This window comes from Cucurbita pepo, chromosome LG08, assembly GCF_002806865.2.
Source record: "Cucurbita pepo subsp. pepo cultivar mu-cu-16 chromosome LG08, ASM280686v2, whole genome shotgun sequence".
NCBI classification, from domain to species: domain Eukaryota; kingdom Viridiplantae; phylum Streptophyta; class Magnoliopsida; order Cucurbitales; family Cucurbitaceae; genus Cucurbita; species Cucurbita pepo.
Window position 1 is genome coordinate 9719560 of NC_036645.1, and position 17176 is coordinate 9736735.

The 17176-nt window shown below is 36.7% G+C and overlaps 3 protein-coding genes across 5 annotated transcripts; 2 read left to right on the forward strand and 1 right to left on the reverse strand.

Moving 5' to 3' along the window:
• Window positions 1–696: 696 nt before the first annotated feature.
• LOC111799893 (bZIP transcription factor 17) lies at window positions 697–4047 on the forward strand. Its single transcript, XM_023683391.1, has 2 exons — window positions 697–2774; window positions 3339–4047. Exons 1-2 carry the CDS (start codon window positions 824–826, stop codon window positions 3779–3781), a joined length of 2394 nt encoding a protein of 797 aa, XP_023539159.1. The 5' UTR covers window positions 697–823; the 3' UTR covers window positions 3782–4047.
• Window positions 4048–4491: 444 nt separating this feature from the next.
• On the reverse strand, window positions 4492–8372 carry LOC111799894 (probable mediator of RNA polymerase II transcription subunit 26b). Its single transcript, XM_023683392.1, has 9 exons — window positions 7058–8372; window positions 6912–6980; window positions 6725–6807; window positions 6263–6315; window positions 6026–6165; window positions 5873–5900; window positions 5483–5775; window positions 5311–5401; window positions 4492–5051 (listed from the first exon to the last, which is right to left on the reverse strand). Exons 1-9 carry the CDS (start codon window positions 7517–7519, stop codon window positions 4927–4929), a joined length of 1344 nt encoding a protein of 447 aa, XP_023539160.1. The 5' UTR covers window positions 7520–8372; the 3' UTR covers window positions 4492–4926.
• A 7145-nt stretch (window positions 8373–15517) lies between these two features.
• LOC111799895 (calmodulin-binding protein 25-like) lies at window positions 15518–16316 on the forward strand. 3 transcript variants are annotated; one of them, XM_023683395.1, is made up of 2 exons: window positions 15518–15781; window positions 15812–16316. In XM_023683395.1, the coding sequence occupies exons 1-2, from the start codon at window positions 15584–15586 to the stop codon at window positions 16250–16252; spliced, it is 639 nt and encodes a 212-aa protein (XP_023539163.1). In that variant the 5' UTR covers window positions 15518–15583; the 3' UTR covers window positions 16253–16316. The 3 variants fall into 3 exon arrangements, with proteins under 3 accessions (XP_023539163.1, XP_023539162.1, XP_023539161.1); XM_023683394.1 differs by having other exon boundaries at window positions 15518–15760; window positions 15791–16316; XM_023683393.1 differs by having other exon boundaries at window positions 15518–16316.
• The last annotated feature ends 860 nt before the right edge of the window (window positions 16317–17176 follow it).

Below are 17176 nucleotides of genomic sequence, written 5' to 3' on the forward strand. Positions count from 1 at the left end.
TAATTATGCATGGGTGTCTCTCGTCCTTTCTTTTTCTTAGTCTCACTCAATGAAATATGACTAAGTCAACCAAAGTGACACTAGTGATTGAGAGGTTTCCGGAAAGACCTACTTGGGGAGACTTGTATTTTGTTCTCGAGTTTAGTCTGGGTAGAATTTCGTTCTTAAGCTTGGTCATCTTGTCCCTTCATATACCTTGTTTAGTCAGTTGTAAATCGGTTAACATGATTGTAGCAATACATCTAAGTGAAGTTTCTAACTTTATACCATAAGAATTACTTATTATTATCAAATGGGAAGAATGTAATTTTAATTTTTAACACCATAAATACTAATTTCTAATTATTGATTTTTTATTTTTAGCAAAACATATTTTTTTTTTCATTATTATTAATTAATTTGAGGATATAAATTATAGTGAAGAGATAAAAAATAAAAAAATAAAAAAAAAGAATTTGATGATAAATAATATATACTTATAAACTATAAAGAAATGTGGTAATTATTAATTAATTTATGAACGTGTTTTATGGAATAATTTTTGGTAGGAACATTTTATTTTAATTACAATTTAGGATGATATTTGAATAAAATTGAGATTTATGTACATTTTTGTTTTCCTTCTTGTAGCTGCACGGAGGCGATTGACGACACGCGCTTGACTGAGAAAACGGGGAGCAGTTTCGTTAGTCCTCAAATGATCAATTAAATCTTAGATCCCATTTTCTTCCTTCTTCGTCTTCGTCAATCTTCCCTTAATAAATCCAACCCAATAATTCCCTCTGGATTTTCAGAATCAATTCTCCTCTCCAAAACCCTAACAATGGCTGACCCAGTTGCGGAAGTTTGGCCTTCTGATCAAAACCCTAATTCCACTACTTACGCTTCCGAATTTGATTCCCTCCAAATTCCGCCTCTCGACTCTCTTTTTTTCTCCGATGCCAATTCTGCCGCCCCTGCTGACCCCTTTGTTTATTCCACGCCTTCCAATTTGGGATTCGAGGAAAATGACGATTTTGAGCTCACTTTTGATGATCTTGACGACCTTTACCTCCCATCTGAGGCTGACGATTTCCTCATCTTGGAGAATTTGGATCAAACTACCAATTCGCAGGATTCGGCTACTCATGTTCCGCCCCAGCCTGCCCGGGATGCTTCTGCTGACGGCGCTGGTGTTCGCGTTTGCAGTTCTGAAGCGTCCCCGGGATCGGGGAGCTCTGCGGTTTCTTGTGAGCAGTCTCCCATTGACTGTAAGTTTATTAACTCTCAATCTTCGAAAATACCAACTGCGGATAGCGGTTGCTTTTCGACTGATTCCGGGGGTTGGGACTCAAAGGATCCGAGGATTGTGAATTGTCCCTCTCCGGAGCATAGTGGTGGTAGTGAACAGGAGTTCTCAGGCGAGCCGGCGTCGTCTCAAGGCTCGGGTTCTGGAAATTGCGGTTCCGGCGTCTCTGAAGGGATAACTTGCCCATCTTCCAATGGGGAGTATTACGATGTCATTGTCGATCAGAAGATTAAATCAGAGGAAATAGGGAAAATTTGCATGCCGAAGAGGAAGAAAGACCTGGATGAAGGAAACCCGGATTTGAGATCTGCCAAGTATCGAAGGTCATCTGAACCTGTAGAAAGTTCCAATCCCCAATTGAGTTCCTGTGCTCTAAATGAGGATGAAGAGAAGAGGAAGGCGAGGTTGATGAGGAATAGAGAGAGTGCGCAGCTTTCCAGGCAGAGGAAGAAGCATTATGTGGAGGAGTTGGAGGATAAATTGAGAGCTATGCATTCAACCATTGCTGAATTGAATAGTAAGATATCATATGTGATGGCTGAGAATGCAGGGCTGAGACAGCAGCTGAGTGGTAGTGGTATGTGTCAGCCTCCTCCTCCTGGTATGTATCCTCATCCCTCAATGGCCCCAATGTCTTATCCGTGGATGCCATGTCCTCCGTATGTTGTTAAACCGCAAGGGTCTCAGGTCCCTCTGGTTCCAATTCCGAGATTAAAGCCCCAACAGCCGGCCCCTGCAGCAAAGGGGAAAAGGAATGTGAGTAAGAAGGCTGAGGGAAGAACTAAGAAGGTTGCGAGTGTTAGTTTTCTGGGTCTGTTGTTCTTTATTATGCTTTTTGGTGGTCTAGTTCCTATAGTGAATCTCAGATTTAGAAATGTTGGAGTTCCTGGCACGTTAGCATTTGTTGGTGATAGGTTATACAATCAAAACCGTGGAAGGGTTTTGAGAGTCGATAAGTATTCGAATTTATCTAATGGTGTGAATGTAGGAACTCCTCGCGGGAAATCTGATACTTTGAACCTCTTACAATGTGAGGAAATTCATAGGAAAGGGCGAGACTTGAAATTCGATCAACAACGAAAAGGATCGCAGCATATGCATGATTCAGATGAGTCTAGTAAGCTTGGAAATGCTAGTGAACCTCTTGTTGCTTCTTTATACGTCCCAAGGAATGACAAGTTAGTGAAGATTGATGGAAACTTAATAATCCATTCTTTCCTGGCAAGCGAGAAAGCTATGGCCTCCAGCAGGGCTTCTGATAAGGACAAGAGTAGGGAGACTGGACTTGCGATTCCTAGAGATCTTAGTCCAGCCATCACCATCCCCAACATCAGGGAAAGTGGTGGTAAACATCCTCATCCGTATAGAAATCCTGCCGAACAGCCAAAGGCACTTACTTCAGGTTCAGCCAACAATTTAAAGGACCATATCAAGGCGACCGCAGCTGATGGTAAACTCCAACAGTGGTTCCGAGAAGGTCTTGCAGGTAATACGCAGCATATTAACTTTTATTTATATACAATTTTTGTACTTGGGAATGATGATATTTGGAAGTTTTATTTGTTGCATGAAACTTGAATTATAACCTCTTCAATCGGGATTTAGAATTCTAATGGTATCAGATCGCTGTTGAAACAAGATATTTGACTCTGGATTATATAGTTTGAAATGTGGATATGAAAATTGACTCACTGTTTCTCGTTTAGAAGTCTTCTATAATTCCTACCTGTTACTTATGGGAAAACTTGGTCTATGATGCCCTCCCAAGCCTACAAAAGAAGGGATGGGGACATATTAATTGAAACTAATGAACTGATGGGTTTCCATGTAGTCATGAATCCTTAGACTGAGTTTTTCGTTTTCTGATTTATGTACAAAGTCGTTGGCAGTGAATTGATTTTGGGAAACATGATTACTCGTACGATGATTTGGTCAATGCTTATGTGATGTCAAACGTTAATATGGCTTGATCAATGGTTTAGGCCAATGATTGAGGTGTAGGTTCGACATCATTTTATAGATACTTACGGTCTTCCTTCTCCATCTGCAGGACCGATGTTGAGTTCTGGCTTGTGCACCGAAGTGTTCCAGTTCGACGTTTCCTCAACATCTCCAGGAGCAATAATTCCAGCATCGTCAATTGCCAATACTTCTGGAACGCATCGTAAGAATGCTACTCAACTGAATAAGGGAAGGAATAGGAGAATCCTGGGTGGTCTTCCAGTTCCCCTAGGTGGATCAAGTTTCAACATCACAGAAGAACCTGTTGGAAACCCACGCAAAGACAGCTTTCCAGGTAACAACAAAACAGCTTCGTCTATCGTAGTTTCTGTGCTCATTGATCCAAGGGAAGCTGGGGACAGTGAAGTTGACGGTGTGATAACGCCGAAGTCGATTTCGAGAATATTTGTCGTTGTGTTGCTGGATAGTGTCAAGTATGTCACGTATTCATGTGTCCTCCCACGCTCGGGTCCTCACCTTGTGTCTACTTAAAACTTGGAAACCATTTGGGGGCCGTAGGAAGTTCTGCCAATTGATCTGTATACCACACATTTTTGTACATAAACAGTGCAATTTGGCGGGCTTAAGTAACAACTTTGCGATCATGACTTCGAATTTCCCTTGTAATGCTTAACTCTTAGAATTAGTTTAGTTAGAGTGAAGTACGTAGGTTTTGTTTCAATCCTCAGTCATGAAACAGAAGTGGTAGAAACTCGAATATTTGAATGAATACTATTTAACTATCTACATACATTATACTTCTTTTTCCCCGCTTTTTAATTCCCTTGTTCCTTGATTTCTAATCTTTGATTTGGAAAGATGAAAGGTTAAAGGAGAATTATGGTAAGAGTATTTGAAAGAAGAAGAAGATGAAAGATGTAGGAGCCAAAATTGGCATATAATTACAAACAGGTTATGAAATATAAATATTATTGATAGATTATAATAAAGAGATGAAAAGGTGAGTGGCCCCATGATGCTCCCTCCCCTCACAGCAGAGCAGGGCAGAGCAGAGTCCCAAAAGGCACAGTTTTGAGAGACGAACACACAGTACAAAACGTTGAAAAAGGAGGTTGGCTTTTGGAATTGGATTTGGTTGATTAATTAGGTTCGGCTTTGGGTGGGGTCATAATAGCCAAAAGGACCATCACAACCAGAAGCTCCTCAGTTCCTAGCAAGCAAGCAAGAGAAGAGAAGAGAGAGAGAGAATAGCTTGCAAAATTTGAAACCAAAATAAATGAGGGGGTTCTATACAGTCATTATGATGTAAGAAGAGAGATATAACCATGTCAACACTCCCTGAGCAACCACCGATAAAAGCTATATAATTTTGCCTCCCAAATTCCATAAGAAATTCTCTATACTTCAAAATGTACTTCAACTACGAAATCGTTCTTTCTTTTTTTTTCTCCTTTTTTTTTTTTTTCCATCTCCGATTCTCCTTTGAATCGGAATCGCCTTCTCTGGCACAACACAGTGAAACCAAGTTTCTTGTTGTTTACCTTGAAGCAGGTAGAGTAGGTCAAGACACCGTTTGCCAGGGAGCTTTTAGTATGATCTTCCACCTGATTCTGGGTGGAAAGTCACCAGGAAAGTATCCTGGAAGTATCAGTCTTGTTCCTCACTATCGTTTCATCCTAACGCCTCCCGTTTGTCCAATGCCGATTGTGGCCTCCAGATTTTAGGTGCACATTTCTGTGGCCCATTCCCTGCTTCGGAATATCGTGTAGTTCCATAACCTGTATCGTCCGCTGCTTTTTGGCTGTTCAATAAACACTACCATGAATCAGCACTTATGTAGTTAGTTATATTCAACAACTTCATAAATGTGTTTAAAAGAGCTCCCATTTTGGTCATATACGCCTTAACCAGTTAAACTATGGTCGGGTGCAAATATTTAGCTAAAGTTGCTTTGATTGATACTTAAAATATTCAGCAAGAAAGGTTTTAGACTGCCTATGAAACTGGTATCAGAATGGATAAAAGCATAGATGGAAAACAAAACAAAACAAAGCAAATACCGTTTTCAGCTTGTTGGTAACTCTCTTGCAGTTTCCTCTTAGTGGCTTCTAGTTTCACTTGAACTGCAACCTCATCCGAACACTTGAACTTCTGGTACACACAAATCGAAAAAATCAGGTACAAGGACAAAGGACAAACCCCCAAATAACTTTACAATCTTCAGCTACTTACATCTTGCAGGCTCCTCTTTGGGATCGTAGGCTTCTCCACTTTACGCTGCAACTTCTCATGATTGTCCTTCTGCACGCTGCTCGGCTTCTGCGGCCTCGAAAGCCCAGAATTTGCATTTGACGGTGGCTTGTTTGGCTTCACAACTTGTTCTTTCATTTGACTCTTATTGTCCTTAGCAACCACATTAACCTCTCGAGTGGTTTGTTGTTTACACCTCATAGGGTTTTGACTGCCATTCGATGTTTTTCTTCCATTATCGTGCTTCTTGACGAACTCTCCACTGTTTCGAGGATCTGAAACATATATCCCCATTGGTAATCATGAATCTAAGAAATGGAGAGTCTAAAAAAGTGATTGAGAAAAGCATAGGATATTGCATAATGAACTCACTTCCATCATCGTCCATGCCATCAAAGAACTTCGCCAAGGAAGGGAATGGAATGGCAAGTAAAATACAGTCGATTAGAACCCACCAATGCAACATAAAGTAGATAACTTTTCTTGAGAATACAAACTCAATTCAACTCGAAAATAGAGACATACTTGTGAGAGCTCCATTGATGTGGGCTGAGTGGTAAAAAATGCAGCTTCATCTAAAGGAGGAGAGGGAAGCCCATCTTCATAATCATCTTCTTCTTGTTCAGATGCAGGCATACTTTTCGAATCCGGTGTGACTTCTGAACCTTTTTATTCAGGAAAACAAAAACATTCCTCAGTAAATAAATCTCGAAAGTTGGCATGAAACGATATAGATGCACGTGTAGCTAAAATGAACTCTACCATGAACAGCAGCTGTAGCTTTTACCCACATGTCCACCATTTCTTTCCACTCTCTGCAACCAATAAAGTAGATCTTTTAGCCTCAAGCAAAGTAAACTGAGAACAAGCAGCCATTTATAATGATATCAAAGACGAGGTTTCCTTATATGCTATGCAAAACAGAGAACTCCCTGAGTGAGCAACAAGTTGTAAAGGCATAGATGAGCTACAAAAGCTCTCCACTCACTCAAAAAACAAAATAATGGACGCTGCATGGTCGAAGAAGACGATTCTTTGTTCATTAAAACTCAGTCAAAAGAGAGAACAAACACTGATTCTTGTATGTTCAAAACGAAATGAGTAAGTTTTAAAGAACAAATCCAGAGGAAGATGACATATAGAGTGTCAACAACAAATTTAGTTGGGGCACTCATCATAGAACATGTATACTTGGTATTGAGGTTTGAAGGCAAGATTTAGTACGTGATAAGAAATCGAACAAGATGGCGAATGCGCTTCGATCCATGCTTTCGAAGACCATTAACAGCCTTGCCAATCTCAGTTGCCTGAAAAAGAGAGAAAAATCCTCAATCAGAAACAAGAACAACAACCAACAAAACTTAACTTGCCCCAAAGCTGCAAGAGCGAACAGAAGAATTCAAATCATCACCTGCAAGGCATCAACTGATAGAGCCATCAATTCAAGTCTTCTAAGGGATTCAAACAACACTGAATCAGACTGCACATGAAACACACAACATGAGAAACAAAGGAACATCCCAGAAAATGTAAAGACCCAAAACAATGATTCATTACCTCTTCTTCAAAATTATTGAGAATCTCTTTGATCCTCAAAACCTCCCCAACAATCTCAGATTCTTGTTCAATTTCATCAGTCAATGCTTCAGCTTCACCAAAGCTATAATTGCTAACCTGATTGAAATTCATCTCCCCTCCATCATCTCTACTGCTGTAAACCTTGCTCTCTTTGCTCCCACCGCCCTCAAACGCACGCCCATCTCCGGCAGAATCGCTCTTGAAACCCGTTTCGCCGTCCACATCGCCGGCCACCGCCAGCTCCACTCGGTCGCAACCCAAACAGCGAGTCAATCGGCATGAAAACAACTGCTCTGCAATTCGATCTCTCCTCAATCTGAACTCCTTGGGACAATCGGAAGCCGCCACCAAGATTGCGTAATCGATTAAGCTAAAAATATCCGAATTCGCATTCCGGAAGTAATCCCTCCAGTAATCCAAGGACGCAGACTTGGCGGACATGATCGGAATCTGAAGAAACCAAACTCGATCGAACACGGACGGAATTCAAACAACCACTCAGAATCGAAGTGGGAATTCCATCACCGTGAGAGTTCCAAAGAAGAAAAACCTAAATACGAAGAAAAACAAACAAAGATTGGAGGTGGGTATTGACGAAATCCCCCAAAATGAACAACACCCAGAAAAGAAAACCCCTCCCCAACACTAATCCAGCACCACAAGAATCCGATTCCCAGAAAAATAAAAATGGTTAGCAACAAAGTCGCAAACACTCAAACTTGCATCCGTTCGGAAGCGAATGAAAGTGAGTAGTGGTGTGAAGATATTCGTTTTGTGAAAAGAAAGGATCGGATCAAAAACAGAAGAAGGGGATTGATAAAACCCAAGCCCTGCAATGAGGGGTTGTTCAAAATTGGAAGGTTGTAACAGAGAAACTTCTGAGGTTTTTTTTTTTTTTTTTTTTTTTTTTTTTTTTTTTTTTTTTTTTTTTTTTTTTTTNTTCGTATTTGTTTAATCCCGGAAAAGTTCCGGGATTTCCTGGTAGGAGAAATATCGAGAATATGGGAAATGGAAGAGAAGAGAAAATAGGAACAAAACCTTAATCTTTTCTTTCTCTTCAATGGAATTGGGAATTGGGAATTGAAATTGAAATTGAAATTGGAATTGGGAATTGGGAATTGAAGGGTTCCTTTGATTTGTTTCTCTCTCTAGAAATTATAAAGAAATTAGAAAGAAATTAGAAAGAAATTAAAAAGAAATTAAAAGAATAAACCTGGGTTTAGGCTCCCCTCAACATTCATAAAAATCTTTCCTTTTTTTTTCTTTTGTTTTTTGCTCCAAACCCACGAAACTCCTCTCTCTCTCTCCCCTTCCTCTCACGCTACACCTTCTTTTTTCTTTCTCTTTTTTTTTTTCTTTTTCAAAAATAAAAAACATATTTAAGTTTTGAATATTTTATTTTAATATCTGAAATCTAGAATAGTAATACAAAAAAGGGTTTTTATTATTCACTAACAATAATATAAATTACAATATTTTAAATTCTATCTAAAGTCTTCATTTTTACTTTAAATTTATTAAATACTTAACTAAATACATAATTTAATAAAAAAAATAAAAAAAAAAAGGACGAGTTGGGTAAAATTTTGACTCAATAACACCGAGTATTTTGAAAACAGTGTGTTGAGTTTGTGCGAGTCAACAGTTTTTTTTAAGTTTCAACCCTTTTTAGTCAAATTAAAATTAAAATTAAAAAATTAAAAAAATAATAATAATAAATCGTGAAGGTTCGCTCAAACTCGGCGTCTCGACCGAATGCTAAACCCACACGGCTGTGAGGGATAGACTAGACAGTGATAACCTGACGGTTTCCGGTTCCACGTGGTCCCGACGGCGTCCAGCCGTCACCTACTCCCTATGATTTATTTATACATATACATATATATATCCCAATACCATATTATATAATTGTATAATCTATGGTCCATTGAAAATGTTTTGTGCATTTTTTTAATGTTCAGTATCGTTACTTCAAATCTATATAGATATGAATATAATGGTACACGTTTTATTTTTCCTTCTTCTTTGTCCTTTAGTGAAGCGACTCAAATTTAATAAATATTGATTGCGTAAAGGATTGAAGTCCAGCCATCTATAAAGAAGTGACAGATGGTAGGTTGATTTACGGTGATTGGGCGTTTAAGATTTAGTTTCCGATTTTGCTGGGTGACCGACATGATCTTTTTGTCTGGTATATACTTTTTGTAGTTGAGTTCAACCGTTTCGTGACTAAACTAATTTCGAGTGATTAAATTTCTTAATTCAAGAGTCTAGCACTTAGCGAGTTATAATGACCAATCCTTGACCGTTGACTCGAAAAAAGCGAAAAGAGAACTTCTGGAGGTATTCGATTAAAATTAGATTTTCTAAAATTATTTGCATTTAATTGAATTTTGTTTTTTTCGAAAGAGAGTTTATACGTTTCTACTTTTGGTTGCTATTCTCGGATCATTCGTCCATTCCTTTTCCTTTGTTCGATGTGGTGAGATTGGTTGAGATCAGATTTCTCAAACGAAGGAGGAGAAGACAACTGGCAGACGATCTCTATTTATTGCACATTGTTGTGTAGATTGGAGAAACGGAAGTGTGCTCCCGTGCACCAATGGTTAGAAAAGATCTTTGGCATAAAGATACCCTTCGTATTAGAGAAAAGTGTCGGACAAGCCAAAATTAACTCCTAAAAAGTTATTGGATCCGAGTATTCGGAATACTTTCCATTTGCCTGCTAATTAATTGCAAAAGATCCTATACTTTAAATTCAATTTGAATTTTTTTAATATAAATTTTATACCAAATGAAAAATTAGGGCTTAAGATGATATCTAACGAGTTTCGAGGGTTTGAATACAAAAATTAGGGTTTGTATATATGTAAAAAAAAACTAGGCAAATAATAATAGTTTCTTTAGTATTTTATTATTATTTTTTTTAATTAGAAAAATGTATTGCATAAATGCTTAATGTAATTAAAAGACCTTACGTAGATCTTCTATCTCCAAATTATATTCGGTTTAGATTTGAAATCACATCTTTATGTCTTTAGAACACATTTTTCTTTAAAAATATATATTTTTTCATCTTTAAACGATTAATTTGAATTCAACTCGAGAATATTAACCTAAAGTAATAATAAGCATTTTATTTAATTAAAAATGTCTTATTATCGTCGAGACTCCATATAATCTCTCTGTACTCAATTAGATCACCTTATCCTAAGTGATCGCCTAATAATACAATTTATAATTTAATTTGGGAGTAAAATTTTATCCATTTATTTTTAAATTTATCCAACATTTATAAAAATCTTTTATGAAATTATAAATAGTTTTTGGAAGGATTTTTTCATTTTTGAATTTATCGTGATAAATAGGAAGATTTCTCGTGAACGAAACTCGCATTAGGAGCATAATTTATCGGCGTCAAATAAAAGCAGAGTGTTTTGATTCGGAGGCAATTTGGTCTCTAGCGTTGACTTTCGTTCATAGCCCTTTGATCGTCAACGTACTTTTTCACCATGACGTGGCCTCTTCTTTACCACAGGATTTCCAAATCTGTTTAATTTTATCCTAAAAATCCATTTTCCATTTCATATTTTAAAGAATAAAAATAAAATAGCTTTTATTCCTATCCTAAAATAAAATTTCCATTTTTATATTTATTTTCACATAATATTTTCGCTATCGATATACATAATTGATAGAATTACTATGTAGAAAATTAATCAACTTAGAGTAAGAGAGGCATAAATGTAGTTCGATTTCGTGGTGTCTTTGTATGTAGTGGGTAGGATTTGTGGGTCCAACGTACCTCGAGCTCATAGCTCTCTCATTTGTACTTCGAACTCTGAAGGTTTAGATGTCAAAATTGATGCTAGTACGTTTGGGAGATTAAAACTTAAGGAGCTGAAAATTTCATTACATTGTTCTAGTAGCCGTTAAATATTTTTTGGGTCAGCCCAACCTAAATTAGAAGAAGATCTTTTGATCGAGTATATGTCCGACGATTTTAATAACCGTTCAAAGAAAAAAAATAAATGTAGATAAAATCGAGCATGGTTTAGAAGATGCACACGAGCATACAAAAAAAAAATAATAATTAAGATAAGATTATATTCTCTCAGAAAAATAAAATAAAATAACGGTAAAAGGGGGAGGAGGGGTGGGACTGCGACACACGTGTGAATCACGTTTCAAAAAGCACGGTGACACGTGTCAAAAGCAGAGTTGAGGAGCAAAGCTGCGTCGGCTAAGGTCGATGACGTGTACAATCTTATCTAACTTTTGCGGTTTATTAAAAGCTCCGTATCTCACGCGTTGTAATTTGTACGTGACAACAGCGAATACTCGCAAATTCTTGACAGTCCAATGTATACGCGCCACGTGTCCCATCTATCTCCATCTCTTCTCGTGATTCTATCATATCCTTACCAACCCTAAGCACTTCGTTATTGGTTGCCCCTTTGGGCTTTGCAAACCCAATTCTATTCACAATTTGTTTCTTTCTTTAAAAAATAATAATAATAAATTATTTAGCATTAAGTTACCAATTTCATTGCCTTAAAAGGTAACCTTTCAAAATACCCACAACTTACCAACTAGAGCGAACGGTCAAATATCTGTCCTACATTTATTCACGAGAGTTCATGAAGTTAAGAAACGATTCTCGGTAGACCAGTGAATGTTATGAATTATGAATAAAACAAGGAAAATAGGACATATATGCACGTTTTAAAAACCAAACTAAAATTAGTTTACTATTTATAAAAATATTACCTTTTTAAGCTAAATTAATAAAAAGAAAATTAGAATTTTTTTTTTTTTTTAATGAATTTAAAACATATAAAAGAATTTGGTTGTAATTAGAGAGACGATTTGAAATGTATTATATATTTTTTAATGTTGGATTTATTTGACATAAATAATTATAGCTAATTAACGATATTCTAATTGAAAAAATAATAAATCCACATAATTTTGTAAGAAATAAAATAATTAAATTGACAATTCTGTCACCGAACGGCCTCTAAGAATGTTGGGCTGGATGATGGACTTAACAAGGCTTCCAAAGCCTCCCATCAAGAGTTCGAGGCCTAGTAGGTGAAGAAGGAAAGAGAAGAAGATAAAGCCCTTTAAAAATATTGATCTTTAAGGTATTCTAAAATACCTTTTTCCTCTTTTCTTTTCTTTTTCTTTTTTTTTTTTTTTTGAAAAAAAAAATATATCAGGGACCTCAAAAAGCAGCTCGGCCTAACCTTTACAATGTTAAATTTGGCACGATGTATATTAACGTAATTGATTAGATTAAGCTAATAAGCTAATAATAAAGGGCGTTTTCCTTTAAACAAGAACAAAAGATTTTGTGACGGGAAGAAAGATGAAGAAAGGTGAATCTAGTGCAATTGATGTAATAGATGGTATGACTCTATATGTTTAGCTTACTAATCTACTTCAACACAATCATTTGAGTGAAAAGAAAGATTATAGAAGCATTATGTGACAATCGAGTAGCTAGGAAGTACATGTAATTAAGGCGTCAACGTTGAATCATGGCACACCTCTAACCACATGTCCAAAGTCGAGGACTTTGATTTGGATAGGAATTCACCAACTAAAATTGATAGCTTTGCTTAGTCATGCATGATCTATAAATGCTCTTTCAAAAGGGTTCCAAAACCAACCATTTGGCTCAACTTCATCTCCCAAGATGAGGAATATTCACCCTTTATCAAACAATCGCTTTCCCTTCCTATGTATTAACCAATTGTATGATTACTGATGTTTAAGGTACGATCCAATAATATTGTGCGAGTGAAGAAGGGTAATTCTATTTGTAAAACCCTTACGTATCTAGTTTTCTATTCTTTTAGTATGAGTTAACGATAACATTCTCACTTTTGCAGTCCACATCTTTCTATCCAGCAAAGAAAATAAAATGGTCTTCGAGCTTGCCTGCGACCTAAGTGGATTGAAGTTAAGAAACAACATTCTTCACAGAGCTATTGCTATGTATTGTAAGTGATCCAAACCTGCCCTGAACCCACTGAAAACAAAGTCATTTAAGCTAATTGAGAAGAGTTTGAAAAATATATTCACAAGAAACCTTTCGTACAAAGACGCTCCACCTTATTTACAAAAGTAGTCAAGTGAGTTCTAAATAAGGAATCTCTTCATAATTTTATAATAATATGGTATCAACTACCTTGAATCCCTCACCAATCTTGTTATTGTTCACTTTGGATGAAACTTAGACAAGATGAAACTCCAGTCTCAGATCTCAAACGCTCATGCATGACTCATTATTGTGGAATATGATGATGAGGTAGGCGTGTTGACTTAGAAGTATAATAAATGGAGAGGGTGGTGGGTGGAAACAGATGAAAGGGGAGGCAAAATTCACAAATGGTTCAGTGCCAGGTACCCATACCCATCTCAGATTGATGACCTCCAACTTTCCATCCAACTTTCCAAGTTTGTAGCATTATGAGTGTCCAAATCAGAACAAAAAACATGAACCCAGTTTGACGAAGTTGGAAGGCGTTCAAACCAGACACACAACGCCACCAACAACACCTACCACTTGGCGCTCGCTCTCACCCTTGTGCGCTTATCCCCACAACACAAAGCCCCACACCCACCAACGCGCGACACGTTCGCTCCTCTCAATTTAATGTTGTGTTTTTGTGTGTCCTTTCCAATTCTTTACGTTCAACTCCAGGATTGTCCCGGTCATAATTTAGAGATATCGAGTATAGTAATTCTCATCACCATATCGTTATTGACTACACATGAATACACAATTCCACGTTCTCTTCTCTATTTACATAAGAGGAAAACTCGTAATGTTGCACGCCATGTCGCAAAACATCTAATTCGTCCACTCTAATTATACGAGGATCAAATTCTTCCATTAATAAAATATAAGAAATTGTTACCATTAAATCCTCCCATGACTTTTTGTATGTTGTTTAGGGGACCAAAAATATGTGATGTTTTTGTCCAATTTACTTTTGTCTTTTGTAAATTGAAGTCAAAAAGCCCTCACTACCTTGTCAGGGCATTGGGAGAAAAAGAAACAAAAGACAAAGTTTACCATCATAACCCTCCCTTACTAATTCATTCTAATTTCAACAATTTTATATTAAGTTATTAATTAAAACATATATTTATATTAACAGATAATAAATTTAAATATTTACTCACTCACACGTTCTTAAACTAATAAAAGAATATTAAATTTTAAAAAAAAAATCATAATTATGGATTATTATTTAGCATAGCCTTCATAATTTCCTTTACAAAGCCAACAAATATTACAATCTTTTTAGAAAAGAAGAAAAGAAAAAAAAAAAAGGTGTGGGATCCATTGCACGTGCGGGTGCTGAGAATTAAAAGTCAAAATTAAATAGTAAAAAATCAATGAAAGAAAAAAGTGACTATATTTGGCCATGAAAACATCCTTTTATCGTCATCATAAATAGAAATATAATTTATATAAAAAGAAAAAATATGTGGGAAAATTATTTTTATTAATAATAATTTAAAAAAAAAAAAAAACTAGGGCATGGGGAGGCGCGTTTTAACGCGTGGAGAAGGACGCGGGTTGACCTTAACTCGACAGAACCGCCACTGTCTCCGACACAGCCCCCACGCTAACCCAGTACTACACGTCCTCCAATGCCTCTATTTTAATTAATATCTTTATTATTTATTTTCATTTAGCTTAAATCTCCTAAAAAATTATAAACCACCGTCATTTAAAACGTTAATCTTCGTACAAAAACTTAATTTTTATTTTTAAGGTACACCAAACACTCCTCTATTTTCACATGTAACGAAAACAATATATTATTTAATATAAGCTATGGAAATTACATAATAAGATTACAGGAGAATACATTATTTGTGATTATTTGTGATGTGACTCACAAGGTATTATATAAGAATATTCCCATCCCAACTTCATCCTTTGAACAGAATTTAATAGAAAAAAATAATTAAGAAACAAAAACAAAACAAATCTTGTTACTAGTTTCTTATATTTATATTGGACTGAGTACATAGTTTGAAGAAATTGATGTGAGAGAGGTTGGATATGAAATAAGTGAATTATATATATATATATATATATATATATATATATATATATGCGGAAAGAGATTTGGAATCACACGCCTCCCACTCCCTCCCGTGAGAGATAAAATTGAGTCATGGAGTCAAACACAAATCTAACCACGGTTAACTCTAACCCCCATCCTCCCACCCTTTTTTTATGTAGTTAAAAGAAAAAAAAAAAAAATCCTATAGTACGGAACAAAAGAAAAAAAAAAAAGAAAAAAAAAGAAAATGGTGACGCGTGTTCCCCCTTGAACAACGCGTTTTCTTGGTCGTTGAGGGCGCAACCGCCCTATTTAAGCTCCCCTTTCCCTCTACCATTTCATTTCCCTCTACCATTTCATTTCCCCCTTTCACTCCAATATTCTTCCAATTCGTCCAATTCCAATTATTCCAATGGCCTCCTCTGATAATCTCACAACCATCCTGGATCCATGGGCCTTCCGCCCCTCATTTCAAGACCCATGGATTTCCGATGTCTTCTCCAGAGAAACAGACGCACTCTCCAACCCCATTCACACCTCCCACTCCGACCTCTTCTCTTCCTTTTTCGACTTAATTGCCCCTGATTCTACTCCCACTCCCACTCCCACTCCCACTCCCACTCCCACTCCCACTCCCACTGCTTCAGGAATCTCCGCCGACCCCCAAATCCCCTCCCCCAACCCACCCATCTCTTCCATCCCCCCCACCGGACGCAAGATCACCAAGAGGAAGTCCAGAGCCTCCAAGCGGAACCACACCACATTCATCACGGCCGACCCGGCTAACTTCCGCCACATGGTCCAGCAGGTCACCGGAGTCAGATTTGGCAACTCCCACCTTCAGATTCCTCCGCTTTTGAAGCCGGAGCCGCAGAGGCCGGCTGGCCGATTCACTGTCTGCAGCGCTGATGCGGATGCGGATGCTGGACTGCCTACTCTCGACACGTCGGCTTATTTGCTGAACCACCACCAGCAGAACTCCGGGAGTGGATCCGAGATAACTGGGCCGGGTCTTATCGGGTCGGATTTTGATACATTTTCGTCTTTTCCCACTCTCGAGTCGTGGAAGGCGGTCATGTGATGGATAATCACTTGTTTTTTCTTTTTTCATTTTTGGAAATTAATATTTAGTCATTCAAAAAAAAAAAAAAATTAGCGGAGGACAGTAAGATGCTAGGGTGGACATATTTTTTTTTTTTTTTTTTTTTTTTTTTTTTTTTTTTTTTTTTTTTNGAAATCTATGTAATGGTAATATATTTATAAATGCTATTTTTCTTCCAAAAAATTCAAGATTTATTCTCAGTTGTTTCCAGAACGACGTCGCATTGTACTTTTTGACTTGCCTTGGATTTCAAAATTGCTAGGAACCTTCATATCTTTCCCATAATGTATTGAATTGCTTTTTCTTCAATCTTTTTTTAATATCTATTTCCCAAGTTTTAGCATAATTGTAATGACTATATATATATATATATATATTATAACACAATCAATTCAATACACTTAATATCAACCTATTTTTTATAATTAAATTCACTTATTATTTTTTAAGCTAAATTTTATAATCTATTTGACTTTACTAACAAAATATTCACTTAAAACTTTAATATTGATTTCGAGAGGGAGAAGAAAAGATATGGATAAAAAAAAGAAGCAAATAGGGACGGTTCCGCTCTAATATATAAAATATCTAAAAAATACAAATCTATAGATTAAACGAAAAACGTTGATTTAGACATATCAAGGTAACAAAAATAAGAAAGCTTTCCCATTCTACCCTGTCCCACAAACATCTTTAACGATAACCACGTCTACATGGTGTTTATTGAAGAAATCGGCTAATTAGATGAGTGAGAACAAAATGTGCAGCAGTCGAGAACATCTATCTTTATAGATAAGTGATGTATTAGAGGACTAAATTGAATAGAGCAAAAAAGGATGACACAATATCTTATGTCAGTCATATCTAAGTTAAAAGTTGAAATTGTATGAAAATGTAAAGCCT